The sequence below is a fragment of the Alternaria viburni genome (assembly GCF_023758015.1).
Source record: "Alternaria viburni strain BMP 2772 chromosome Unknown scaffold_2, whole genome shotgun sequence".
Lineage (NCBI taxonomy): Eukaryota > Fungi > Ascomycota > Dothideomycetes > Pleosporales > Pleosporaceae > Alternaria > Alternaria viburni.
The window spans coordinates 492174-519906 of NW_026055771.1; the positions used below are offsets into that span (position 1 = coordinate 492174).

A 27733-nucleotide genomic window follows, 5' to 3' on the forward strand; every position below is an offset into this window, starting at 1 on the left:
GAGCGAATGATACATGGTAAATAACCCATGAAGATACAAGGGACGACTGAGACGAAGGTAAGAGGCAACAGCAACAGCAACAGCCTTGCCTGGATCGGTACACTACCTGCGTATCGCTTGCACCACGAGCCATTTACTTTGCACGGTATATTTCCACAGATTTTCTCATGTCAAGGCTGAAATCCGCAAATTGGCATTCTTGGGCGTCGTGGTGATGTTTGGAAAGCTTTGATTTAGTGTAACCGAGTGGCTGGGTGCGATTGTGGGGTTAGCGAGCCGGTGCAGGAAGGTGCGACGTAACGCAACGACAACCACGGCATTATATTTTTTGGACGATATGGATATCTACATTGACGAATGCCTCCTCCAGGACATCTAAGCGATTGCGCGCGACACACGGAGTGACTGTGCAGGCTATCTCAGTGTACCAAGATCACCCATCATCTGCCTCCTCCGCCCACGATAGAAGCGCTCGAGCATCTTCCTCCTCTCCTCCTGCGTACTGCTTTCCACAAGCAGCGCAAATTCTACCGGATCATCAAAGCCCATACTCTCCGCCATGCTACAGAACTGCCGCTTTCGCACATCCTCACTCGGCCTATACCGGTAATTGATCTTGAACTCGCCTTTCGTCGCACTACCAGTAACATGGACCTCGTCGTCTCCTTCAGCGTCGGTCTCATCCCCATCGTCCCGATTACTGGATCGATGCTGCGATTGAGATTGCGACTCCGTACCCTGGAAGACGCGTTTGCCTGCAAGATCGATGTCATTGCGTACCTCCATGGCCTGTTTGCCTAGTCGAGCTTCTATCTCGCTGCGTCCGATGACCTCCGAGTTCTCATGCGTATATTGAACTCCAGCCTTCGCAAGAATTGCGTTGATTGGATCAGGCCCAGTGCGCCTTGTGGCCCTCATCTTGCCCTTGCCACCAGTAGTTGTAGATAGAAGTGAATCAGCGAACTTCTTGATGCCGGCGATATTAGCGTCGTCATCAAGGCCGAGGTTCTTGTTGGAGAGGATATCCTCGTCTTCAGAGTCGTACTGCGATTCATCGACATGGAAATCATAAGCGTTGACGCCGGCTTTTGATTCAGCAACGTTCGTCTTGTGCATGATGTCGCGAAGCAGCACGCTGTGCTCTTGAAAGGTGAAGAGGTTTTCCAGACCAAACAGTTCGCCCTTTTTGGTGGATTGGTCCATCACACCCTTAAAGTAGCGACGTTCTTCCGAAGCATTGTAGCCAATGTTCGCTTGCTGTTGCTTGTAAATCTGACGAGCGTACACTACCTCTTCGATAGTACCACTTGACACTAGTCGAAATACCTCAACGTTGCGTGTCTGACCAATACGGTACGCCCGATCTTGTGCCTGCAGGTCATAGGATGGATTCCAATGCGGATCCATCACGACAACCTTGTTAGCAGACGTGATGTTCAGACCCACTCCTCCCGCCTTAGTGCTGATTAGGAACACGAACTGGTTGGGATCTGCGTTGAAGTCTGCAACAGCCTGGGAACGATCTTCGTACTTCATGCTGCCGTCAAGGTACGAGAAATTGTACTTTGTACCGTCGACATCGAAGAGACCTCTAAGCAGCCTCAACAGGCGAACGGAATGTGAGAAGATAAGCACCTTGTCGCCATTCGAGTGCCAGAAGTCAAGTAGTCGCCGCAGTACTTTCCATTTTCCACAGAACTCTCGCTGAGACTGTACCAAGATGTTGTCTCGAATCTTGAAGAGATCATTGTGCGTATTAGGGCAGGCTAGCTCCAGTGTTTGACGATCTTTGTCTTGCTTCTCTGCATTCTCGCTCGACATTGGCACGATTAGGGCTAGGTGGTTTGCGAGTTTCTGGAATGTGACCATGCAGGGAAAGATGAAGTTTGACCACTTCTCGCCTTCGACATCGGAGTAACAGCAGAAGCCTCTGCTTTTCCCGGACCCACAATCGCACTTTTCCCTCGAAGTACGTATGTACTCACACCTGTCGCTCTCAAGGAAGGTTCGATAGGCGTCAGCTTGAGTCTCTGTGAGCTGGCAGAATATGACGCGATCGCTCTTCTTTGGGAGCTGGTCAGCGATCAGGGTCTTCATACGCCGAAGGAAGACACTAGGTAGGATATTGTGAACGAGATCCTGAGCTCGACTTCGCGAGTCGGCAAGCTGAGCGTTGGTGGCATCGTGAGCCTGGCCTAGCTTCAGCGGAAGACTAATCTTCTGCTTCCACTCTTGGGCTGACCCGTATGCGCCAGGTCGTACCCAGTTGAGGAGATTCCAGAGCTCCTCATATTTGTTCTGAATCGCGGTACCTGTCAACCCAATGCGACACAGTGCGTTGATTTTGTTCATTGCTTTGGTGATCTCGGAGTCCTTGCTCTTGATTTGATGGCACTCATCAGCGATGACACAGTCCCAGTCGATGGTGTTGATCTCGCTCTCATGATTGCGGTATGTCGTGTATGTCGTAATCATAATCTCTAACATGCCCTTAGCTGCAGCGCCGAGAACGCCTTTCCGATCGGCCTTGACGGGGCCATGGTATTTGTAGACTTCCCACCAGCCCCACTTGGAGAGCTCATCTTCCCAATTTTGCATGAGCGTACCAGGGCAGACGATGAGTACCCGCGGATACCAACGAGCCTTGCTCAGACCACGAATCTTCCGCATGCATTTGGCATCGCGCTCAGTGCCCGTCTTACCAAATGCTGCTGTGAGGAATGCGATGACCTGGATAGTCTTTCCCAGTCCCATGTCATCACCTAGAATCGCACCGGTCTGCTTGACGAATTTTTCATGCAAGAACTGGACGCCTTCAACCTGGTAGTCGCGCAACCATTGAGCGATGGGGCCAGGTATGATCCCATGCGACCCGCGGAGTCTGATGTCCTTCTTTTCGCGCTGCTGCTGTACGGAGTTGTCAAGTTCTGGCTTCTCTTCAGTGCCCGCGTTAAACCAGTCAACGTCGTGATAACTGGGAGGGTATCGCAGTCCAGATTCGTGCAACTTCTTGAGTGTCTTTTGTCGCGATATGAAGTAGTCAGGGATGGGGTCGTCCAAGAAAGCTGTCGCGCCCTCATCATCGGCTAAGGTGTCGGTACTGAAGCCTGTCGGACCATAGCCATTTTTCTTGGGTGGAGGTCTGCGACCCACGATACTGGTTGCAGCCGTTGCTTTACTCTTCTTTTCACTGCGAATCCGGTTGGTTTCAGCAGTGGTGCGCTTCCGTTTCTCGGTCTTGCGTCCCGTCCATTCTTTGTGAAAAGCCCTTGGATCGTACTCGGCTTCTAACAACTCATCGTCATCGGTACCTGAGCTAGTGACATCTCTAGTTCGTGGTTCTGGTTCATCCATTGCATCGTCATCAGTATCGTCGTCCTCTTCGTCTTCGTCTTCTGTGACCTCGTCTGTAGCCTTTTGCGACTGAGTCTGGCTTTGAGTCAGGACTACCAAGTATTAGCACATTGTCAAAGGTCGAGGAAGCATCGACTGACCGTCAATATACTGGGAGAGATCCAAACCTTTTCTAGACGCTTCAATGATGTCAAGATCGTCATCTTCCTCACCACTCTCGCCAAAAACTCTTCGCGCTCTCTGTTCATCCTTCGACTTGTCGCGACTGAAGGACATGATGGCCGAGGTGGCGGGTAGCAGGGGTCGTTCGTGAACGCTGTGTGATTTTGCTCAGCTTATCACTGGTACGGGCGCTTGACAATCGCATATTGGCGCACTGTCCTGATCTGCGGCGATTGTCACGGAAGGAAGCACCTGGAGTGGAGCGTGAAAGGAAGCGCCACCAAGCTGCCCAAACACGCTAACACGCTCTCACGTGAAAGCGGGGCGCGTCTAGCAGCAGACCCCTGCAAGAACTTCCGCCAAAATCTGGAGCTCGAGCCTGCAAGCCCGCATCATCGCGCGCAATTGCACGCCCTGCCAAAATCAGCTGTCTTCACGAACCAGTCACGGATCGGAGAACCGCGTCGCGCAATATACAGCCCTTTTACACTCCTGCGACACCACCAAGATGCCGCTAGACACCAGCACCTACTCGCTCGCGCTCCTCCGCCTCGATGGCCGCCGCTGGAACGAACTACGCCGAATCCACGCGCAAATCTCCACGCAAGCCGCCGCCGATGGATCGTCATATCTCGAGATGGGCAACACCAAGATCCTCGTTTCCGTCACCGGTCCCGCCGAGGGCAAACAGAGCGGGCAAAGAGGCGGCGCAGACAAGCAGGCCAAAGTTGAGGTCGAGATAAATTTCGCGGGCTTCAGCGGTGTAGAGCGGAGGAAGAGGAAGAGCGATAAGCGGACAAGTGAGATGGAGCACTGCCTGAGGTCGGCGTTTGAGGGCGTGCTGCTGCTGCATCTTTACCCGCATTCGACAATTACATTGAACGTCCACATCATTTCGCAGGATGGGTCGCTATTGGCTGCGTGTATTAATGCGTCAACATTGGCGCTTATCGATGCGGGTATACCTATGACAGATTATCTGGTCGCTTGCACAGCCGCTTCTTCTGCTTCTGCGTCAGCGGCGGACAACGCGTCTGCCGATGACCCGCTGTTGGATCTCAACAACCAGGAGGAATTGGAGTTGCCGTTCTTGACGGTAGGGACATTGGGGGATACCGATAACGTTGCTGTGTGCGTCATGGAGACTAGGGTACGAATGGAGAGGTTAGAGGGTATGCTGGCAGTGGGTATCGAAGGATGCAAGAGGATGCGTACCATATTAGACGATGTGGTCAAAGGATACGGCAAGAGGTTTGGCTGAAGGAGTAAAGAGGAATGGAGTTTATCAAACTGTCGTCTCAGCACGACGTCCCAGCGCGACATTCCAGACAACACGCACGAATCGAGTCGGACATAGCGTAACGTCTCGGATGTGGTGTCTAGAAACATCAAAACTGTGGGAGGCCTAGGACGGAAGACTGAATGCGTTTTCATGTAAACCTCGATGGGAGGCAGCGTCGGGTTGCTCCATGAAAGAGCAACAATCTTGGAACGACGAAATTAAGATCCATACAGGGCCTTTCACTACTTCTGCTTTTATTCTGACGGACTCCATGTGCTAACCAAGTAATGGTCTATTGTTATACAGGTCACCCGATAACCATACCACACGCCCAATTTAATCATTCCATACTCGGTAAAGCAAATCACACCATCTATCGTTCTCGAGATGTTCCAAACCAACACTTCCACTGTAGGGTTTGGATCTATGAGAAGCTGCAAGTTCAACAGTTACTTTGACACCAGCGCCAATCAGGTATGTCAACAGCTCAACGACCTGGGCATGCAAATCACCTGGCTGATCGCTATCTAGCCATTCCACGAAGTCCGCCTTCAGGGTAAGCGTAGTCGGTCGCTGCAGCTTATACAGGCATCTCCAGCCTCCCGGCAATCCTATGAGGTCATCGGATCCCACACGTGCTTCCGAATATGCAGGACGTATTTCGACTTCTACGTGGCGGATATGTCGGGCAAAATCCAGACCAGGCAAACCCCAAATCTCGCTTCCGGTGTTGACGAGACCCTGACAGTTGCCATCAAGCTCGAGGCCGAAGATGTAGCAATGATGCCACTCTTCAGCTAATTCGACAAGTGTTTCATTGCCTACATATGTGATGTCGCGAAGATGTGGGCAGTCTTTCAGTACGCCTTCTGGGTAGGGCCAAGATGCCGAGAAGCTACCAGCATCTTGGAAAACTGATGCATAGACCATATTTCGTAGCTCGCGGGGTAATCGCGATTGCATCTCCGTGCACAGACTAAGACACGACGATTTTGCCCAGTTCTCGACGTGTTCGCGCGCTTTGTCTCGCAGTGTTGCACTCTGCATCGCGTGGCGTTGAGCTTCTCTCAGCATACTGTTGTTGGGATTTATGAGTAGTTGCACTGCAAGTGAAAGCGCAGTACTTACCTGGAGACGAGAGCCGGATCGAAAGTCGTATTAGTTTGTGACATGCTGGGGATAGAACGAGTTGCGGGAGTTAATGTATGAAGAATGAAGTGCCAGGTTGTTCACAAAAGCCAGGTGCCCAGGTTGAGATCGAGGCTAAGCGTGGCTAGTCTCGATTAGGCTTTGACTAGCCAGAACTAGACATAATCGAGATACCTAGGTGTTTTCTCAAACCCGTTCATATTGAACATGATGCTTTGGAGCGAGTGACCCTGTACCTTATTTCACTGTCGGAGATGCGCCCCACGAACCAGCTTCGACCAACCTTCGCTGCCGAGATGTTCCAATCCCACTTTTACAGGCTCCGCTTTGTATATCTTAACAACGACGCCCACGCCGGAAGCGATCAACCGCTTTAACACTGGGAAAACCCTTCTGGACATTGTATTGACGGAGGTCTTCGTGGAATCTCTCTTCTCACCATGATAATACCAATCTTCGAAGTAGATACCGATTGTGAAGGTCGCCGGTTGCTGCAGTTTCGCAAGTTGCTCGAAGTCCGATGGCAGAAGCAGCTCGTCCCTAGCTTCCACAGCCTGGTGTCTTATGTTGTTCTGACGATCTCCGGGGGCTAGAGTCATGTATACGTGGCGTATCAACCGAGCGGGATCAAGTTCAGGCAGTGCCCATGTTTGGTTGCCGAATAAGAGAGCCACGGTAGCATCACCGAGGAAATTGAAGACTGAGTGCCGATACCACATTTCCGCAAGTTCAGTAATTGTTTCTTCGCCGAGGAACAACTTGTCGCCGATATGGGGATTGTGGGCCACAATGTTAGCTGGATCCGAAAATCCCAAACCGTGTGCATCGTCGTCAAAGTAGTAGGTCTGAGGTTCTCCAAGTAGGGCTTCGTAGACCATATCTCTCAGCTCGCGAGGCAATTTCTCTTGCATCATCAAGCAGAGAGTAAGACACTCGGATTTTGAGTACTCCTCGATCTTTACTCTCACTTCCACTCTACGTCGATAACGCTCGCGAGTCGATTGTTGAGGCTTGGTTGAGAGACGTGCAACATCCCTTAGCATACTACCAAGATTGTTAGCCACCAGAATTAAGTAATAGAGGTACCAATTACGCCGATATATGTGCTCGATCGAATTCCCTCGCTGATGTTGACATTGTGGGCGAGCGACTCTGAGGGCAGATTTACGTTGGCTAGGTATGCAACGAAGCCGGGCGGCGAGATCGATATATTTGACTGGGATGATGGACAATGCGGTCAAATTGCCTACGCGGGAGCAGTTGGGTGAAGTAAAACAAAGAAAGCACAAGCTGCCGGGTGAGTGTCGATGGTCTAGGCTCCAGAGTACGCCTACCCAAATGAAGCTAGAGCATTTTAAATGATTACACGCGGGCAGGAGGCTCATCGTCGCCGTGTAATACAGTTTGAAAGAACAAGAGAAACCACACTCAATCCTTCCTGAGTTCGTGGAAGAGATCAGAACGTACAAGAAGCCGCTATCATGAGCAAGGAGATCTAATATTCCAAGTAATACATCGCTAATACACCGAACAAAAGCCTGGTATCTTGCGTAGATGCGAAAAACCCCACCTAGAGACACATACAATCAAGCCGACATCCGTTTCGTAGTTCTCCTCTATCATGAGCCAATGTACACGCTTTCGTAGATCAGCCAAATGTGTCGCTGCGGCCGTCTTAACATATACCATACACATAGTATCCATACAAAGTCATCTTCCTCATCATTTCCTCACATTCCCCTTGCCATCTCTCCACCTCCCATCGCTAACGCATATAAATTTGACGTTTCTTCCGCGACTCTTCACGCTCTCTACACCACCAGCTTCAATCCATCGACCCAGATTCTTGCATTGGCTAACGTCGAAGCGTTCGAGGTCTCTGCAGCCCTCCACGACAGCTTCAACACCAGTGCCAGTGACGCGGACACAACCTCGTACAGAGAGATTTCGGAGTTCGAGGAGGTGTAGGGATATACAGCGAAGAGAAGTGTCCGAGACCGCGGAGCCGCAGAAGGCAAGATTGAGGTGTGTAAGTGAAGGGAGGCCGAGAGCAAGGACTTCAGTTGCGGTGTCAGAAAGGGCGCAGCAGAAAGACTGATATGCGTTAGTACGGGCATTCTGCCTAGCATCAAATGGAAGATAGTGGACTTACGAGATCCAGTTCCTTGAGCCCTTTTGCTGCGTTCGTCAGGTACACAATTGCGTTGTCGGTCAGATATGTGCAGTCTGCGAGACACAGCTTTGTCAACCGTGGGAACGGATAGACACTCCAGTGTTGGAAGCCAACGTCGGTGATAGTCGTGCATCTTGTTAGGTCGATGCTCTCGATGCGGTTTGCTGCATGGACGGCGATATGTGCCATACTGCGATCGGTGATGTGCTTGCAGTAGCTCAGCGTGAGACGTCGCAGCTTCGGACATCCAACAACAGTACCAGGTGGCAGCGGTTGCGGAGCAGGCTGATTAGCACCCTTTCCTTGTCGGCGACCATTTATCTGAGCCTGATGTTGCGCATGCGCCATTGCCATCTGAGGTGGCATCTCTGGGACCACCCACCCTATCACGCGAGCGAGAAGGTTGTCGCCTACCTTCCTGCAGTTGCTGAGATCGACCTCCTCAAGACCCTTCGCCTTCTGCACCATCTCCAGTACAGCTGGTCCAGTGATGTCCCACACGCTCTTCATGCGCCAGATTCTTACGCTCGGACCGCAAGTCTTTGCCAGCTCGGCGAAACCCTCGTCTGTCACGTGGAAGCAGTTACTGATGTTGATGTATCGTGGACGACTGCCAACGAATGGGCATATTACGTCTACAAGCGATCTATCCGTGACTTTGCGATTGTATTTGCTAAGATCAAGGTCGTGGAGTATATCCGGCGACTCTGATATTAACTTGTTCCAGTGCGAAGAGATTACACGCAACTTCATCAGCTCGTGTATGTCTAGATTCGCAAGAATCTTAGTGAGCACTTGATCCGACAGTATGCCTCTTCCATATCTACTTGGTCTGTTGACTAGCCGAGGGCGTTTATAGTCGAGTGGCATCTCTGGTGGGGTGGACGCATGCTTCGATATGGAAAATGATGGTGATGGGGAAAGGGGCGAGCCACCGGGCGATGGTGACTTGGGGAAATCTGTTTTTGCTGGGCTGGATGGCGAGTCCGGTATTGATCCAGGTGGGGGTGGAGCTAGTGAGCCTCTCCTTGACCTCGACCTGACATTGTCCAAATCGACATTAAGAAATGGGTCTGGATCAAATGGTTCCATCATCTTTTCGTCTCTCCGGGTAGGTGTCACCGGATTGTCGATGTCGATGGTGTCATTGAAAGTGACAGTTGGCACACTCTTCTTGCGTCGTGGTGTACGGGGTATTATATGGTCCGCGATGGCTAGATCGTTGATGTTGGGTGTACTGTTCGCGTCCAGCATGTGTACATCTTCGTCCTTGGCGGTCCGTAACCGCTCTTTCGCGACCGACTCGACCTGTCGGCGTACATCTGGCGTGCACTTCTCCCAGAGGTGATTCAAAGTGTCACCGCTGATCATGAGACATTCGACAGCCGATACGGAGCGGACCGTAGCGGTGCGGCGTGGCGCAAGCGAGAGACTGACGACCTCGCCAAAGTATTGCCCGGGCCTCAATCGGGCCTTTACTTCCTGGAAATGTTGCTCGCCCGCGGCGATGGATTTTCGACGACCTATGGGTGAAGTGGTACCGTTCTGCTCTGGTACATTCATGCTGATGACCTCAACCTCGCCTTTCACGATGAAGAAGACGTCACGTCCTTGTGTGCCCTGTTTTATTATGTCTGTGAAAGGATCAAACGAACAGGGTTGGGCGCGCATGCCAATGAAATGGAGGATGTCGTCGGGCAGCTCGGAGAAGAGAGGCAGCTCTTTGAGCAGCGGCCGCACATGAATACTGCCGCTTCCAAAGGCACTATGGGCTATGGCTTCAGCGAGGCCCGGACTGGGAGACTTCCTCTTCTTGAAGGCATTGATCTCTCCTTCGCGTAGAGTGCCGCTCTCGGCCATGATCACGTCGCCATCTTCGCGGTCACGCTTGCCTGTGATTTGACGCATGGGTATCGCAGGACGCTTGCCTCCTAACTCCGACTTCTTGCGCTGCAGAATGGCCAGTCGCTCCTGCGCTTCGTGCATGATGGCCACTTCCACTTCGGGGAACGCGGGCAGCTCCTTCATGAGGTCCTCCTTGTTCAGGCGCACTACCAGCGAGCGCATGTTGGCTATGATGGTGGCGGTGCGGGGGATGTCCATGAGGATACCGATCTCGCCAAAGAACGCACCGGGCTTCAGCTCTGCGTATGTGCTCTCCTGGTCCCGCGATGTCACCCGCACAGCTCCGCGGACCAGCCAGTACATGGCCTTGCCCGTCTCGCCCTCGGTGAGAATTGTGTCATGAGGCTGGTATAGCTGCGGCTTGAGATGCAGGCCGACCTGCGTGAGGAAGGAGTCGGGGGCTGCCTGGAACAGCGGGAAGGAGCGCAGGCGGTCGAGCAGGTCTAGCGGTAGACCCTGAATCGTCGAGGCGGCCAGCGGGGAGGGACGTATCGGGCGGGCGGGATTGGAGTCGCTGTCGTATGCGCGTACCATGGCAAAGGGATCAGGCACCGGCACGCCGCCATGAGCCCGCACGGGACCTCCTCCAGGCCTGTATCGGCGCATCGTCGTGTTGGTGGCCGGCAGCGGCGCCAGAGGCAAACTTGCCGGTTGGGAAGGAGCGAGGGGCAGGTGTCAGACGGTTAGGGAAGGAGCTCGTGCGTGGTGGGGAAGGGGCGATGCAGTTGTCGGGCAGTCACCAGCTCATGGTGGTGCGTGGGTATGCGCGGTGCAGCAGCTCGAGTGTCTCTGGGTTGCGAGATGATTGCTCGGCGAAGGAGCGGGATGCAGACGAAGCGCAGCGGGTAGGTAGCACAATGACTGAGCAATGCTGCAGCTGGGCGGGCGGAAAGCTTGGGTCAGGGCAGCTCGGGAACCTGCAGTGGGTCGGTGCGTGCTGGCTGCTGTGTAGTGTATAATTTCTTGTGACTGAAGCGTGCTGCTCGGAGAGATGATGGATAGATTGCGGGACGAGGCTTGGTCCCGCAACGCGGTGGATCAGCCTAACCTTCTACTAGGCTTCTCGAAACCGCATGCCAGCCTTAGCTATAACACCGAGCTCAACCTTGCCTCTTATCACGGCTATCAAGCTTGGGAAATTCTACACAGTGTGTCTGCTACGCCCGCATCCGCTTCAAAACTTCTCCACACCCTCCAGAAGCCTTCTGGAATTTCTTTATCGGCAAAAAAGCACAGAGATGTGCCTCGTGTGTCGGCTATTATTACGAACGGCAGCCCACCACCGCACCGACAGTCGGCCCCCTGGCGCCTCCTGTGAACTTCCACCGTCGCGTGGCCCCTCCCCTTCGCATCAGATCACGTCGCAGACATGGCTCGCACGTCGCACGTCATTCCCGCAGCAAACGTTTACTGCTCCTGCATGTCATCCATTTTTCGTCAAATCGTACAAAGGTATCGTGTTCCAGGTTGCCCCATCCATAACTCCATACCGGAGCTGAAAATTTCGCCCCTAAGAAATGTCGCACACGCCTGGCGCCAGCCCCAAAGTCCCGGATACCTTGTCAGCCCGGGCCCACCATCCTGAAGCATGTCTAGTATCTCCTTCGGTCATCGCGCTCATATCTGTCATCGTACCTATCGTCACGGTCGTATCGGTCGTCTCTCCTGCGATCATTCCTGCGCTTGTTATCATCGTAGTCCTCCTCCCAATCACCGTTCCTTTGCTGCTCCTTCTTCCTTTTGCGTTCGTCCCAATGGCCCGCGGCTTCTTTTGCACCAACACCGCCTATGATAGCTCCAGCAATCGTTGCGACAGTGTCGTACTTCTTGCCTTTAGTCGCTTGGTTGCCTGCTATGCCGCCCACTAATGCGCCACCAACAGTCGCAATCAGACGGCTCTTCATGTCGTCGCGAGACCGAGAGCGCGAGTTAGACCGACGGCGTCGCGTTTCTCGTCGGCCTTGTCGCTCAGAGCGCGGCGGAGACCACGATGAGCCTCTACGTTGGGTACCTGGTCTACCGCCGGCGCCCCCGTATCCGCGTTGTTGACCGTAGTCAGGCTGACTTTGCTGTGGGTATGGCTGTCCTTAGTTAGCTTAAGTCTTGCATACTGGTCAGAGTAGAGCGCACTGCTACCTGCATGTCGCGGGTGTCACTCGGTCCGTCGCGACCGCGCGGGACTTTGAACCCTGGTCCCGGCGCCCTGTGGTCGTTCTGTTCCGTCTCGTAGTACCGATCATCTGGGCCATAACGGTCTTGCCTGTAGTCTGGCGCATACATCTCTGGGTCCGAGTTGTAGCCGTCTACACTCTTCGGTACAGAGCGAGACGAAGTGTACTCCTTGTCGGGATTTCGCGAAACGTTCTGAGCCGGGTAGGACGACTGCTGTGCGTTTTGAACAGGCGGGCCTTGTGCGTTTTGCTGGAATTGGTTTTGCTGCGCTTGTAGCTTGCGATTCTTCTTTCCTTTTTTGGGAAATGCCGGAAGACGATCGTAGGTTTTGTCAAAGTACTTGTCGGTGATCTTGTCAAGACCCTCGAATCCGAGCTCCTGTTTATCGAGAAAGCAAATCAGCAGGTCGCACGCTTGAGAGGACGTCTGCAGGGCCGCGCACCACCATCTCTTCTGCCATAGTGACTAGACCCTTGTGGTTGGTCTTTCCGGTAGATCCGTCTCGGTGTTACGTCCGCGAACCGCTTATTCGGATAGCAAAAGTACTGAATGTGTCGACTGACTGGCATGCCCAGTCTCTTAACGTTTAATCCCGCTTGGCGGGAACCCCATGATGCCTGTTTTCATGCGTTTTTGGAATGACGTAGGGTGGTGCTAGTTGGGAAGAAGCTAGAGGTTTGGCGTAGCGCCGTCGCTCATCAGGAACGGCTGTCGGCACGCCGGGGTCTGGATGCGATCATTGCGCAGGCAAAGGCGTTCTCGCGGCGTTGGCCATGCCGGTCTGGACATCTTATCGAAAGCTGCATGGCTCATTCTCAAGCTGATGTTGATGACAGCCTGCTATTTCTGTGCGCTATAACAGCAGTCTCTCGCAAAGCCTGTAGCCCAAGAAAACCCGGATAAGCTGCATCATCACGCGAAGCACACCCCAGTTGTTGCAACCTCTTTCTCGTCCTATCTCGACCCATCAACATATCAGTTCCCAAAACCCACAATGATTCATACCGAAACGAAGGCGCGCGAAGTTGAGGAATCAATCGGGTATATCTTCTCTGACAGGCGCATTGCTGTCGAGGCTGTCCAAATGGCTGCTCCGCAGATTGCGCTGATACACAACGGTGCCTTTCTTGGCCTAAACAATAACAAAAGGTTGTCAGTATTGGGCGACGCAGTGCTCGCCAAGGTGCTGTGCGGTGCCTGGTTTGATGCTCGCAATCCGAGTGGTAAGAAACGCTTTCCTTCAGCACATGTGCTGCGGGGTACTGAAGACATCAGGCCAAGTGCTTTCTCAGGCGCAATGGACGCAAATGCGCAACGACGCGCTGAGCAACGATGCGCTGGCACGCCGGGCGTACCAGGTTGGCCTCGATGAATGCGTCATTACGGCTGACAGCAAGCCTGTCGTGTCTCCCAAAATGGCGGCCACGACCTTTGAAGCTGTTATTGGTGCGGTTTATCAGGATGGTGGAGATGCGGCCGTCCAGCGCGTCATGCAGTCTCTCGGTTTCTTCGACCATGAGCTCCTCACGGTAACGTCTCAAATCCTACTCTTCCCGTTATGAATAGCGATGCTATATTGACTGATGTGCGAACTTCTAGATCCCGGCACAGCTGCCTCTGGGATCTGCTGGACAAGGCAATCCCAAATTCTCTTAACGAATAGTTGGCGTCTCATTCTGCTTCTCACTGCGTTTGCGCCTCCGTGAGGAGACTGGAACGCAAGGAAAAGACGTTTCTGGGGCGCCTCTTTGTCGCTTCGATAATTTGGAGATGTCTCGACCATCAAATCTCAGCCACAGCTGCGCCGCACCCGCTTGGATCTACCAGCCTGCGCCCTCGGATTCCACTGCGCCATTATCAACATGTCTTCTGCATATGGTCTCTAATGTATGCAGCAGAACTGCACCCCTCCTCCGGGCACTTAGGCAGTTGCCTGGAAGCCTTGCGAAAGCTCACCGGAAGTATGCAGCCTGGTCCTTCGTAGACAACCCCTCGAGGTGCTGATCTCAACGTCGCACTTCTGAGCGTCATATGGGGTATAGGCACTCCATTGCCACAAGAATTGCCCTTCATTACATCGCTCCTTGTTTGAATGACAGACCACGCTTCTTTTGTTGTCGGGAAATCATTATCACATTGCTTGATTCGTCTTGTCCAGTATGTCTTATCTTACATGATGCAGCTTCAAATGCTTCTGACAGCAGTTCACGGCCAATCGATCGATGCATATGCAGTCCATGGCACAGTTTCTTGAACCGAGAGGCTGTCAGCCTTGCTCCTTTGCCAGTGACACTTCGACTACGGTGTGGTTACACGAAACAATCGAGTGTGGCGCAGTCACCGGTGAAGTCTGCAATGGGTCGATCACTAGGCAGAGACATCCAAAAGATGAATAAAAGCCATGCATCTGTCGTTGACTATAGGAAATACCCATAAAGCTATACTCTCTATCACCAAAGCCTAGCTGAGAAACCGAAGAGATCCCGCAAACATGACCGACATGGACAGCCGCATCTTGCAAGTCCAGACCATGACTGGGTATCACCTCCAGAACAAGCTGCTATGTGCAGAAGCCTTGCAGATGAAGGAACCGAATTGTCCTCTTCGCGTCGAAGGAACACTCCACCTCTTCCACAAGAACAGAGACCTCGAGTTGGTCGGAGACGCTGTCATCGATGCTGTGCTAGCTACAATGTGGTACGAAGCGCGCGATCACAAGGGTATTTCCAGACTACAGCGCTCACCATAGCTCGATACTGACTATACCAGGTGAGCGTTACAGCCTCGCAGCTTGGACCCAGATGCGCAACGATCTCGTCAGCAATGAGAAGTTTGCTGAACGTGGGTTCAGCCTTGGACTGGACAAGCTCATCATCATGAACCGGGGCATGAGCAGCCCATCTAACGACATGGTGGCGAACACCTTCGAAGCCATTGTGGGAGCGATACACGTAGACGCACGAGATGCATCTTTCGCCGCTGTTCGCAATGCTCTCGAGCACATGGGGTTCTTTGACCACCCTCTACTCTCTGGGTCGTCCACTGTCCAGCACATCACCACTGGACTTGCGGCCACCACTCTTGCTTAGACCATCGCATTCCCGTGATAGGTTACAGAGAGAACATCAGAGTGGTCCGCAAGGAGGGACGCAGAGCGCTTGTGAGTGCTGTTGGAGATGGTTTGCCTTTCTTCGTTTGTTACCATCTGGAACCTGGAAATTTCAGGAAGACATTGAAAGCGCCACTTACTTCGACACCTCTCATAAGAGCTCTACGCCCCTCCTTGCGGACCACTCCGGGGATCTCTTTGCCGCCTGTCCCTGGACTTCACACTTGCCTGGCAGTCACCAGGCCGATCGACCGCAAGACTTTCCAAGGTTGAGACCAAACCATGGACGACTCTAGTATCACCATGGTCCGATACGTATACGAGATGCTTGCGTCTGTTACATTCATTTTCCTCTTATAACCCCACTTCTGCGTTGCTTTTATAACTACACGTTCACTATATACCAATATACCAATAAACAAACCCCCTCGATCCGTCATTTACCATCCGCGCCTTACCTTGTAATGAGACGGCATCAAATTGACGAGAGCGCCAGTTCCACCCATTCACCCAGCGAAGTGCCCAGTCGCAAGGAAGTTCACCTCGATGGTGCGCTTGTCAGGCAATAGTTTCACCACAATGTTCCACTACCCACGCAGAGGTGCTTCACGATGTCGTCTCACTTGTAAACACATGATCCTCTCCTTCCTGGCGTCTGAAGTAACGTCACTCAGTACAACTCCGTCCTAAGGCGTACGCAACCGAGTCTCAGGCTTTCATTAGAACCAGCTCTTTCCAACCTACAGTATCACACTACCGTCACAACTACGATGAGCCCGCAACCACAACCAGATATGTCTGAGGGAGATCAAGATCCGCGGTTCGTGACGCTGGCCGACGAACAAGCGAAAGACGCCGTTGGAGACAAAAACAGCCAGAACACAGAGACCATTGATGATCTGTTCAATAGAGTCATCGGTGCCATTCATCCCGAGGTTCTCGCCGCCATCAAGGCGGGAGGAGCCGATCTTGGTGAGTTCACCATGGACAATATGGACCTTGAGTCCTGGCAGATTGATATTCCCCTCTCCCCAGAGCAGAGCGACAGCCAGTACCATCAGCTGCCACAGTGGAACGAAGAACGAAATCCATATAACGAGATACGCTATACACCCACAGAGCCGAACGATACGAGTCTAGACGATGCTCGTGCGGCCGCCGTGGTTGCTTTTGCTAGAACTCGCCAGCATGCGCAAATATCTCGAGGTTTGCTCAGTGAGCCGCAGACATCACCGACAACACCACAACATATTTATCCGCCATACACCCAAGCGAGAGTACCGTGGATGCAAGAACAGTTACAACTACAAAGTCAACCCATGATTGATACATCGCAACAACAAGTAGCCGGACGTCAGTCTATGGCATTGCGGCCAACAGTGCCGACCCCCGAGCCAATGCAAGATCAATCGTGGCGTCTAGATTTCACACGTCCAACAATGCCACAAGTAACAATTCCTGCTTTCTCGAAGGCGCCCACTCAGATACCACGCGCAATTGCCGCCGCTCCCCCCCAGAGCATGCATTTCGCCAACTTCGCTGAAGCACAACAAGCTGCGGCCACCCGCGTCATTCACCACAATTATCATCCCCTGGCAAACGACAGCAGCTTTCCCCAAGACGAAGCGGCCCGCAGATTCTACATCCGTCGGCTGTACGACGCCTTCACCGACATCACCCAATGTATCGACAGCGCCACTGTCGCCAATTTCGACCTTCGATGGGCTCCCCTCTCGTCCAGTAACTCGCCATATACACCAGCCATGATCACCACCGTCTGTCATGCCCTGCTCTCCATGGCCATCAACCTGCACACCCATGGCCCCATCTCTCTCAATGTCTACGATCAAGGCAAGTTGGAGAACGTGTACAAGTACCGCGATCTCACATTCAGTGCGCGCATCGACAAGGTGTGTGAGCTGATGCGCATCAGCAAGGCTAGGTGTGGAAATCTGCTCAAATTTGAGGGGCTGGAGATGGTGGTTGCTACGGCGCCGTTGCTCATTAGACAGACGAGGAGCAACTATTACCACAATCGGAATAGACAGGATGATCTTGTTGCGGGTAAAGAGACGGAGGCTGGGGAAATGGGGCATGATGACGATGAGAATGAGGATTAGAATGGGAAGTAGTGACGACTTCCGTCCTTCCTCGCTAGACTGCGTCTTCTTCTGTTCCAAATTTAGCTGAGGCGGACCGTTGTACTAGTGCTTCTCTCAAAATGTTGGCATTTTCATGGATACGTAGTAAATTACATGAGCCTTTCATCGTCTCGCACACTTGTTCGTCTTTTGCTTAGATGTGCTTTGCACATTCAAACGTGACCCTAGAGCACGCGTTCACTGACCGCTGTGGCTACTTCGTGGATGATAATTTGCAATAAAATGGGTGCTTTTTCATTGAACGATGCGACTTTCGTGGGGTTTGATGTTTGTGGTTGATGGTGAGCAACTTCTCTGCCCTGGTGGCCGGATCATCGACGCGTGACGTCACTTTTTAGCCACGACTGGTACGTGCTCTGAGCTGCACGCCCGCGTCTTCCGTACGTGCCCAGGTGGCTTCCCTCTGATCCACGTTACTGCAAAATCGCGAAGTCTCGCAAAGTGATGATCATCTTCGCTGTCGCTGCTGTCTGAAGACTTCGGAGAAGGGTCTTCAGAGAAGAAACACCAAATCTCGAACTGGAATTCCCTGCCTACTCTGGTTTCGCGCGCACTGCATCGCGTTGCGACGCGACGCACTACGTCTTACGATAACCAGTCTCCTGGGCATCGATTCTGGCCCGTACCGTCTTAACGTCTCGCGTGCCTGCTTCATTTGAGAAGAACAGATCAATGCGTTCCATTCACCGCTCGGGGGTGCTGGTGTTTCACGATGTTGCGCTGCTTGCCCCTGGCGTTCACGCGACCATTCTTTCGCCTGGCAAGGTGCACAGGTGCATTCACACCACCTGCCTCTTATGGTAAAATGCGCCTTCTATTTCAGGTTTAGACTATCAGCATACATCGCCGAGACACAACTCAACCCCAGTTTAGGACAGGATAACAGTCAAGCGCACAGATCTGAACATGGTACCACCAAATTCACAGCAAGAGCAGGAGCGGGACGCGTGGGATGCTCCGAGTGTTCCATGGCTTCTCCCTGACGCAAGACTGTATTCGTCTCCCACTATGTCAACAACCTATGGCAATAACTATGTCAACTACAGCAACATGGGTCCACAGATGGGCTACGGTCAGGATACGCCCGCTGCCAACCCAGTATTCACACCTCATTACTCTGCTCAACAATTTGACCAGCATATTCTTGTTGCGCCTCCTAATACTCACCGAGACACACAGAGCTACGCACACTCTGCTCACCCGTCCGATATGTATGCTTCTCTTGATGAGGCTATGGCTGCCATGCCGTCACCTGATTGGAGCCCACCCATCAACGACGACACTCTTCCAACATCAGATGCGCACCGCCACCAGTGGGTCCAAAAGCTCCTCGATGCCGTCAACAACGTCAAGAATACCCAAGGCAACAAAGGCAAAGACTTCAAGAAGCGTTGGACTGATCCCGTGAAAGGGCCAAGTAACTACTACCTCTTTCTAGATAAACTCATCTTTTGCTGGAAAATTGAGGATCTCGTAGAGCGCTTGCACCGGGTTGGGCCATCGGTACTGCATTCCTTCGACGAGAATTTCTGGGAATCAGCAGGGCGAACACGAAGCTGGACGTTCCAACACCGGATGAATAGGATCATAGAACTACTCACTGTTTCCAAGACAAGGTGCGACTCCTTGCTCGGCGGCAGCAGTCTGCAGAACATCGTAGCCAACCCAGGGGAGCGCGCCGTTGCAACCAGGACACAAGCAAGGCAGAATGCGAAGCGTGGTAAGACGCTGAAGGCTGGCCGGGTGGCGAAGAAACGGAAGGCAATAGGGCATAAAGGGTAGGCATTTTCTTTAGCAGCGTAAAAAATGATCAACGAGGTACCTCGTGAGTCTTGGTATCAGGCCTTGGTATTCCGACTAACGGACTTGTTTTCCAGTGACCTGTCGTGACGTTGTAGCGAGGGAGCAATACCTCTTTTCCCTGATGAGGGAACGAATACCGGAGAATCTCATCCTGTCGTGACCGTGATCGGCGTGATGGCAGTGACTACCACGGTTCTGTCGGAATACGGCACCGAATAGCGATCATATACTCATCATACTGTGCTCAACGCCTTCGACTAGTGCATCTGAATGTTCGCTACTACTATGCCAACGCTTGTCTTGCTCCATCAAGTCGACTTGATATCGCCCAGAAGAAGTGTTTCCGGATCACTCGAGGAAGTCGAACGATCTACATCCCGCGTAGACGCATGGATTTGCGGCCGCGGTCAAAAGCAGTTGCCACATCCAAACTAAGAGCCGCATTTATGCAGGGCCAGAAGCTACCGGGTGGATTCGCACGACGCGTGATTGGTGTCGCTGCCAGGACCGTGTTCGGTATTTTCAACTCCCCATATCCCCGCTGTGCCTAGATCTGTGCCAAGATAGAAGAGTAGAATGCATGATGCATGCGCAAGTGGGTGATCTAGCTAGAGCGCAAGTCAATCCATCCGTTTCAAAATTAGACAGACCCTTATCTCTTGAGAAGGTTAACCATAGTAGGTCTTCCGGTGAAGATGGGGTTGTGGCTTGCATCCGTTCGAGCTACGCAAATCTTCGGCTAGATAGTGGTAGTTCATACCGAATTCAACTATTGCGAAGGATTTAATCAGGCACAATTTCGGCGCGTATAGCCAGAGTCTCGGGCCTGGAGCCGAAAGCCGTGAAGAAATGTGGCCTCCGTGGGTGCATGCCCTTCCTCAGGCCACAACTGTGGATACGATATTATGCAATTGTTACCACGTCCAAGAGTACACACGAGTAATTGTAGTCGTTTCGGCGTTTGAACTCGGAGTCTTGGTGTGAAGGATTTAGCGAGGACACGGGGGGCCTTCCCCCGTCCAAACGTTATCGCCTCCGCCGTCATCCCCACATCTCTCCTTCATCCACCCAATCCTGAGCATCTACCGAACCATATTTGGTCTTTTCGCGCACCAGCAAGGTTGAAGTCAGGTCATGTTAGCCAGCACACCTCTACCGCCAAGACCGGATTGTCCCCGCTCACACTTCATGTCTCGTGCGCGCTTGCTGTTCACTCTGCCGCGTGCGCGAAACATCCAACCACCCAGGGACCGCAAGCCGCACCATCGGGCCTTGCACCAGTGCTTAGTCCGCACATAACACCAAAAACAGTCCAGACCAACAGTTTGACCGGATTCGTATTGTCCGATCACTAACAATAGCTGAAGGCGCAATGTTGGGACGTTGTCACGGACCTCCATGAACAAAGGATGGGTGTTAAAAGAAGCCCACTCAAGGGCGCTCGGCTGACGACGAAGCATCTTGGCCGTCGTATGTGCCGTTCTCCATCTTGGCTTACAACGAGGCGAGAAAAGCTTCGGCAGCCGCGGCGGCACAGCTCTTCGCTGCGGGGTCAGTCGCCAAGTTTTGTGGCTGCTTCACTGGCTCGAAGCTTCTTTGCGAGCAAGTCTCGCGAGGAAGCTTCGCCAGCGCTTACGGAGCTTGGTCGGACACAAGCACAGAACGGTTTTCGGTGCTACTGCGCATATCAACGAAGTAGTTGTGGTGTGGTCGCGCAATCTGTAGTCGGAAAGTTACCACGTTTGCGGGAAATTCAAAGGGCGACCCCATGGGGAAGATGTCAACGGCGTCGTAGGATCGTCACACCCACTTCTTTCCTCCGCTCTGAGAGAACGCACTGATACGTCCGATCCGACCCCGGGACATGTTCTGTTTTGTCACTTGCGCACAAGCGCTAGCTTGGCCCACCGGAAGGCTTAGTGCAAAATAGCGCTCTTGGCGGACCGGAGATGGTTACATTCATTGCAAATCGTCCAACACAACTGCACGGACGGACTTGGCAGAACTTGGCTCGCATCAAGACTCAGCGGCTGACTGACATGGGCGTTGATAGTATCGTTACGAGGCGTTCTGGTCAGCCAAGATGACTGCGGGTATATATTGAGCTCCCCCGCGCTCGATCTTGAAATCAGCAGTGCGATCGGACTTGCGCCTACATCTACAGGGCAGTCTTCTTACCATCTCATTGCCTCCAAGCTCAACTCAAGTTACCATCAGCACCATGGCGAGCACCAACCGCCCAGCAGACCCATTGGCGAAGGGCATCATCCCCACCGCCAAACAGAGTCTCAAGGATCTCTTCACTTGGGACCAACGTGTAGTCGTTCGCAATGACTACGGCGAGGAGCACTGCGAGTGGCAGAAGCCAGAGCCTCTCAAGAATCCTATCAGCCTGTTCGCTCAACTCGGAGTTAAGGATTGGCTGGTAAGTTGTGACTGTACGAAGTGCATGTGAGACATATACTGACTTCGTACCCCTACCTCTGCAGTACTTCCTTGTCGGATTCCTCGCATGGACTGCCGACGCCTTTGACTTCCACGCGCTGTCAATTCAGACTACCAAGCTTGCCGACTACTACGACACCTCAAACACTGCTATCTCGACGGCCATCACCCTAACACTGCTTCTCCGCTCCGTCGGTGCTGCTATGTTAGTAATACCCATGTACGAACTGTATGTGAGACAAATACTGACTGGTTTGTAAGGTTTGGCGTGGCTGGCGATAAGTTCGGTCGAAAGTGGCCCATGGTTCTTAACATGATCATCTTGGGTCTTCTCCAGGTTGCTACCATCTACGCTGGAACTTTCCAGCAATTCTTGGCTGTACGGAGTCTCTTCGGTCTCTTCATGGGAGGTGTCTACGGAAACGCCATCTCCATGGCGCTTGAGAACTGCCCGTAAGTACATCTGAGTTAATTACATGGAAGTCCCATACTGACATTCGCAGGGTCAACGCCCGTGGTCTTATGAGTGGTATCCTACAGCAAGGTTACTCATTCGGTTATGTGCTCGCAGCTTGCGCCAACTTGGGTGTCGGTGGTGCGACCAACACCTGGAAGACCGTCTTCTGGGTCGGCGCCGGTTTCTCGATCGCTGTCGGTCTCATCCGCGTATGCTTCCCTGAATCGAAGCAGTTCCTAGAGGCAAAGAAGGCTGGGCACAAGAAGGCGCCCGGTGCCTTCTGGGCCGAGACAAAGCAGATGCTTCGCAAGGAGTGGAAGATGTGTGTCTACTGCATCATCCTCATGACTTGGGTATGACAGGCCGCTTCTAAGTTGATAAACTGCCGCTAACATCTATCAGTTCAACTACTACTCCCACACGAGCCAAGACAGCTACACTACTTTCATGAAGGAGCAGAAGCATCTCAGCCCCGCAGGTGCTACCCGTGCTTCCATCCTGATGAAGACCGGTGCCTGTGTCGGTGGTACCATTCTTGGATACACCTCGCAATGGTTCGGTCGTCGCCGCATGATCGTCTGCGCTGCCTTGATCTCCGCTTGCCTTATCCCCGCCTGGGTCCTCCCCACCACTGAGCGTGGTCTATCCGCATCTGGCTTCATGATCCAATTCTTTGTCCAGGGCGCTTGGGGTGTCATTCCCATCCACTTGAGCGAGCTGTCACCACCTGCTTTCCGATCCTCTTTCGTCGGTATCACCTACCAGCTCGGAAACATGATTTCCTCGCCCTCCGCTCAGATCGTCAACGCCGTCGCCGAGGCCACTATGATCAGCACTGCAAAGGGCGAGCAGTCTCCCGCTTACGGACCAGTCATGGCTGTTGCGACTGCAATCATCGCTCTCGGTATTGCTGTCACTACTGCTCTTGGCCCCGAGAAGAAGGGTCGTCACTTCGAGGAGGCTGGTCCTATCGGTGCCAACATTGAGCCCGTCAAGGATATTGAGACTGGTAGCATGCACAGCGAGAAGGACGGTGTCAAGGCAGTTGAGGTTGTTGACGGCTCCAACCACAACGAGAAGGCTTGAGCATGCTCTTCCACCAGATCTTGTCTGCAGTGCAGAACATGATTAAGCGGTTGAGCCGCTGGCTGATACCCATGATGATGAAACCAAATAGATCCATATGATCATGAGATACGATGAATGAATAAAAACATAAAAAACAATAATTCCTTCACTTCCTTATCCTTTCTGGATGATGTGTGCCATGCTCAATCGCTATTACTAACGATGCATAATTCCTCTCGCGCATTTCACGTCATGTGCTTCACACTCTCCACATTCGCCCTGCGCATGCTCCACCGTAGAACGGAGCAGAGCCTCATGCACTCTTCCCTCCCGCACGTGGTCAGTACCAAGATCGCCCAGATCCGACTACTGTAATTGGGTGGATACAGTACCGGAGGCCTTGTTTGGTTTCGAGTCATGTCGGAGTAGCAATGGTCCGATCGCGGCGTTTGCCTGACAAGGTATACCGAAGCCTGCCAAGTTTACGGGTAGAGTGGCACGGTGGTGGGGGTCGAGATGTTGTTTTTCCAGTGGAATGTGCCTGCTTTCTGATTATACTGCCTGATGCTGATGTGATGCTATGCGTGAACCACATTGGCAGCGCGAGGTGGCTGATGGATTTTGGTGTGCAAGCCACAGCTTACTAATGTGGCGCCACAGATGAGCTCATTGATGCAAATCTGGATTTCTCCATCGCGACCTAGGTAATGCCAAGGTGCGGAGATTGCGTTGGAGAACTGCAAGCTGCCAAATTGCTTAGTCTAACGCTTTATCTCTGCTGAGACGCACTCACTCTATAGATCTCCTCGGGATATATGACGACTTCTTCGATTGAAAATGCGTCTCAAGGCGTACCCATTTTGTACCTAGGTACCTAGGTAATCAGGCTGTCGCAAGTGCATTTGCGACGGCACAGCCTCCTGTAGCCGCTGGTGCATAGGAGCAGATAGAGTGTGAGCAGCGAACGGGGCGTAGCTATCTTGCCTGACCGCACAGCTTGGTCTTCCGGCAAGGCAGAAACGCCTTCCGTGGTGCTGCGGTAAGTGGCGTACTTGGTGTTGCGATGTGCAACCAGTCATTGAAGGCCGCGTCGCGTGCAGTCGCTGGGGCATGCACACTCAGCCTTCCACACACACACATGAAGAAACTTCCAGTACACAGCCTCGAAGACTCAGCTGAGCTCCAGTACGACTTTGCCCCATACATGTTCGCACACGACCGCTCGAGCGCCCTGTTGAGAAGTTGCCTTCATGTGTGATGCACGAACACTGGAGCGTCAGTCGCATCCAAACATTGAAATCGTCTTGAACGTTCGTTGAAGTTATTTCTACCATACTTTGCGTTATAATACTGACGATTTAAAGCGCATGTTTAGAATGCATAGGTGTGGCTGAAATTACACTGATTCTTCAGCCGCCATGGAGACTGCCGGCCTTGCTGTTGGCACGCTTGCGCTCATTGGGGTCTTCGAAGACTGTGTGACGCTCCTCTCGCAGATTGGAGCGGCCAAATGCATGGAGAAAGATTACACACTACTCAAAACAAGGCTTAACTTCCAAAAGACGCTGTTGCTCCAATGGGCAGAACGACTGAGGTTACACGATGTCGATGGGTACGATACGCGACTGGACGACCCAGACCTCCGATGTCTTGTGCAGCAAGGTCTTGGCTGCATTCTCGGGCTTCTGCAAGACGGAGACGTACTGGAACAACGTTATGGTCTGAGATCAGCTGACGACGTAACGGATGTCTCAGCGGCTGTGACTGATCGACCGCGGACAAGCTTACGCAAAAGGTTGCTCAACTTCCGACCCCTTCTCAAATCGTCGAATTCTCAGTTTGGTCAAGGTGGAGACTCTCTTTAGTCTTTAAGCAAAGATTGCAAAAGCAAATCCTCCAGTTTCAGTAGGATAAAATGGGTCATCAAAGACAAGGAACAATTTGAAAGCCTTATTTCCAAGTTATCGGATCTGATCACAGACATCAATCAAGTGGTCCCACGCCGGCTGGACAATGCGTTTGGCCACACTGTACAGAAGCATGAAACACAAGCTTTGAACAGCGATTGCAACTTGGATAGGCGTATCGATTCTTACGTAGTGAACAAGAGCAAGCTCGTGGGCGACGAAAAGAAGGCATTCGATGAAAAATGTACAAAAAGGATTCTGGACCGACTTTGGTTTCGCTTAATCGACGATAGAAGAAACAACATCGCCGCAACTCACTCCAACACCTACGAATGGGCCATCAAACCGCCTGCATCTGGGGTCATTTGGGATGACTTGGGAAAATGGCTACGATTTGGACGCGATATCTATTGGATACATGGTAAACCGGGCAGCGGTAAATCGACGTTGATGGTGAGCAATATTTAAGCATGAAGTTCGTGCGAATAGTGTACTAATGTTATGATCAAATTAGAAATTCCTGTACAATCACCCCGAGACCATGTCGTCACTACGCTCGTGGGCAGGTCACAGAACATTGACAATGGCCTCATTCTTCTTGTGGAATATCGGATCTGTAGAGCAAAGCTCACAAGAAGGACTTGCCCGGGGATTGCTATATCATGTTCTCGGGCAGAACCCAAAACTGATACCTGCAGTACTCCCGCATATGTGGCAAGAAGCGCAAAATCGCACTAGCGACTTAAAAGTGTTGTCGAACACCGAGATGGAGACCGCATTCGAAAATTTAGGCGCTATATCAACGAACGGAGCTTTCGCCTTCTTCATCGATGGTCTCGATGAGTTCACGGGCAACGAACGAGACGGTATATCCTTTGTGAAAAGCCTCGCAACCAGCGCAAACATCAAGCTCCTAGTTTCAAGCAGGCCCATTGATACATGCATCGCAGCTTTCTCCTCTGCGCCGCAGCTGAGACTTCAGGATATAACGAGACCGGACATCGAACTGTACATCAACGACACTGTGAGGTCACACTCCTATGTCGCAGAGTACAAGTTCGTAAGCCACGAAATCGTCCAAGAGCTGATAGAATACATACAGAACAAAGCAGATGGTGTATTCTTATGGGTCGTGCTTGCGTGCCGCACGCTCCTTGAGGGGTTTGAGGCCTACGACAGCGTAGAGGAAATACGACGTCGCGTTGAGGAATTACCACCGGAACTCGAAAGTCTCTTCCGCCACATACTCAACGGCCTCCCTACTCGCTACCTTCAACAAGCTGCGCGACTTCTGCGAATTTGTTACATCCATCGCTCACTACAAATCGAAGACAAGACATCAGCCGTTAGTTTAGCCTGGGCTTATGAAAAGAACATGGAGACACGCGCAATGGAAGATTTCACAGAACCTAATCTCGATGAAAAGAGATCCAGAACTACGATGTTCGAAGGCCGTTTGCGTAGTCGATGTAGAGGACTCCTGGAGGTCTACAAGTCCTTTATGAGCAAGGATCCTTACGTCGATTTCATGCACCGTACCGTGTTTGAGTTCCTCAGTACTCCGAATATTTGGGACATTGATTGCCTGCACATCAGTGACCACGCTTTTGACGCCAGCACGGTTTTGGCATATATGTCCTGCTACACCCTGTACAACAGCGAACTGGGAAGCATCACGGGGAAGGATAGGGCTTTCTGGACTGCCGTTGCTTATGCGCAGGAGGTGGAACAGAATTCGCCTTCGCACATGTCCCGCTTACTTAGCCGTTTCGCTTTTGCGATTCTACATGAAACAAACTACAAGAACTCAGATCTATCCCCTGTGTCCGATCTGTCACTGGATACAAATGCTATTCTACTAGCAATAGAAATCGGCTTCACAACTTTCGCCCAAAGACACGACCTCAAAAGTTTCAACGACCTCCGGAAGCTGAGAAGCGGGCAAGAAAGTCCGGGATACAGCCTTCTCTATCACGCTTTTCTGAGTCCACTGTTGGCTACAAGCGTTGTATATCAAGACGAGTATGCATGTTATCCGGGTATGATCGATCTTCTTATCCGCGCTGGCAGCGATCCAAACGACAGTATAGAACTGTCTGGGGATGATACGAAAACTTGCTGGGTCGCATGGATGGAATCCAAGCACATGGTCACTAGGAAGAGTTTCCGTGCTGTGGATGATGCTGAAGTAACGATGATGATGATTCGTGCCGGTGCAGCTCTCATTCCTCAAAATCCCGATGATCCTGCAACTGGCGTTGCTCATATCGCTACAGAAGACCACCGAGGACGCCTCACAGATGCTGTGGGCCAATGGCTGAAGTTGGCGCCTGAACTACCCAGATGGGAAGATCGGGACAAGTTGATAGCGCTCTGCAATGGGATTACAGCTGCAGTAGCAGCAAGCTACCAACCCAATTATAGCTGAGGAGGCAGAAGATAAGCCAACGGAAGCTTCAACTGCTTACCGTGGTACAGGGTGACAGATAATCGGGCATAATTACAGATACAGCGCGACGGACCGCCTTCGACTAGTAAATCGGAAAGACGTATATGAGGGAGTGATTTCAACTGTTTTTGCTCAT

At 52.3% G+C, this 27733-nt stretch overlaps 10 protein-coding genes across 10 annotated transcripts; 6 read left to right on the plus strand and 4 right to left on the minus strand.

The window, feature by feature from the left end:
• Positions 1–414: 414 nt before the first annotated feature.
• On the minus strand, positions 415–3630 carry J4E79_001094 (uncharacterized protein; the record flags this gene model as incomplete). Its single annotated transcript, XM_049350004.1, has 2 exons — positions 415–3446; positions 3495–3630. The coding sequence occupies 2 exons, from the start codon at positions 3628–3630 to the stop codon at positions 415–417; spliced, it is 3168 nt and encodes a 1055-aa protein (XP_049215163.1).
• A 394-nt stretch (positions 3631–4024) lies between these two features.
• On the plus strand, positions 4025–4777 carry J4E79_001095 (uncharacterized protein; the record flags this gene model as incomplete). Its single annotated transcript, XM_049350005.1, has 1 exon — positions 4025–4777. The coding sequence occupies one exon, from the start codon at positions 4025–4027 to the stop codon at positions 4775–4777; it is 753 nt and encodes a 250-aa protein (XP_049215164.1).
• Positions 4778–5134: 357 nt separating this feature from the next.
• On the minus strand, positions 5135–5970 carry J4E79_001096 (uncharacterized protein; the record flags this gene model as incomplete). The annotated part of the gene is made up of 2 exons (XM_049350006.1): positions 5135–5873; positions 5927–5970. The coding sequence occupies 2 exons, from the start codon at positions 5968–5970 to the stop codon at positions 5135–5137; spliced, it is 783 nt and encodes a 260-aa protein (XP_049215165.1).
• A 1699-nt stretch (positions 5971–7669) lies between these two features.
• On the minus strand, positions 7670–10631 carry J4E79_001097 (uncharacterized protein; the record flags this gene model as incomplete). The annotated part of the gene is made up of 2 exons (XM_049350007.1): positions 7670–8041; positions 8100–10631. 2 exons carry the CDS (start codon positions 10629–10631, stop codon positions 7670–7672), a joined length of 2904 nt encoding a protein of 967 aa, XP_049215166.1.
• Positions 10632–11617: 986 nt separating this feature from the next.
• J4E79_001098 (uncharacterized protein) lies at positions 11618–12657 on the minus strand (the record flags this gene model as incomplete). Its single annotated transcript, XM_049350008.1, has 3 exons — positions 11618–12106; positions 12162–12575; positions 12610–12657. 3 exons carry the CDS (start codon positions 12655–12657, stop codon positions 11618–11620), a joined length of 951 nt encoding a protein of 316 aa, XP_049215167.1.
• A 2031-nt stretch (positions 12658–14688) lies between these two features.
• Positions 14689–15286, plus strand: J4E79_001099 (uncharacterized protein; the record flags this gene model as incomplete). Its single annotated transcript, XM_049350009.1, has 2 exons — positions 14689–14917; positions 14967–15286. The coding sequence occupies 2 exons, from the start codon at positions 14689–14691 to the stop codon at positions 15284–15286; spliced, it is 549 nt and encodes a 182-aa protein (XP_049215168.1).
• An 814-nt stretch (positions 15287–16100) lies between these two features.
• J4E79_001100 (uncharacterized protein) lies at positions 16101–17426 on the plus strand (the record flags this gene model as incomplete). The annotated part of the gene is made up of 1 exon (XM_049350010.1): positions 16101–17426. The coding sequence occupies one exon, from the start codon at positions 16101–16103 to the stop codon at positions 17424–17426; it is 1326 nt and encodes a 441-aa protein (XP_049215169.1).
• Positions 17427–18476: 1050 nt separating this feature from the next.
• Positions 18477–19250, plus strand: J4E79_001101 (uncharacterized protein; the record flags this gene model as incomplete). The annotated part of the gene is made up of 1 exon (XM_049350011.1): positions 18477–19250. The coding sequence occupies one exon, from the start codon at positions 18477–18479 to the stop codon at positions 19248–19250; it is 774 nt and encodes a 257-aa protein (XP_049215170.1).
• A 2242-nt stretch (positions 19251–21492) lies between these two features.
• J4E79_001102 (uncharacterized protein) lies at positions 21493–23259 on the plus strand (the record flags this gene model as incomplete). The annotated part of the gene is made up of 5 exons (XM_049350012.1): positions 21493–21696; positions 21761–21921; positions 21978–22169; positions 22220–22526; positions 22576–23259. 5 exons carry the CDS (start codon positions 21493–21495, stop codon positions 23257–23259), a joined length of 1548 nt encoding a protein of 515 aa, XP_049215171.1.
• Positions 23260–25914: 2655 nt separating this feature from the next.
• On the plus strand, positions 25915–27576 carry J4E79_001103 (uncharacterized protein; the record flags this gene model as incomplete). Its single annotated transcript, XM_049350013.1, has 2 exons — positions 25915–26014; positions 26099–27576. 2 exons carry the CDS (start codon positions 25915–25917, stop codon positions 27574–27576), a joined length of 1578 nt encoding a protein of 525 aa, XP_049215172.1.
• Between the last annotated feature and the right edge of the window lie 157 nt (positions 27577–27733).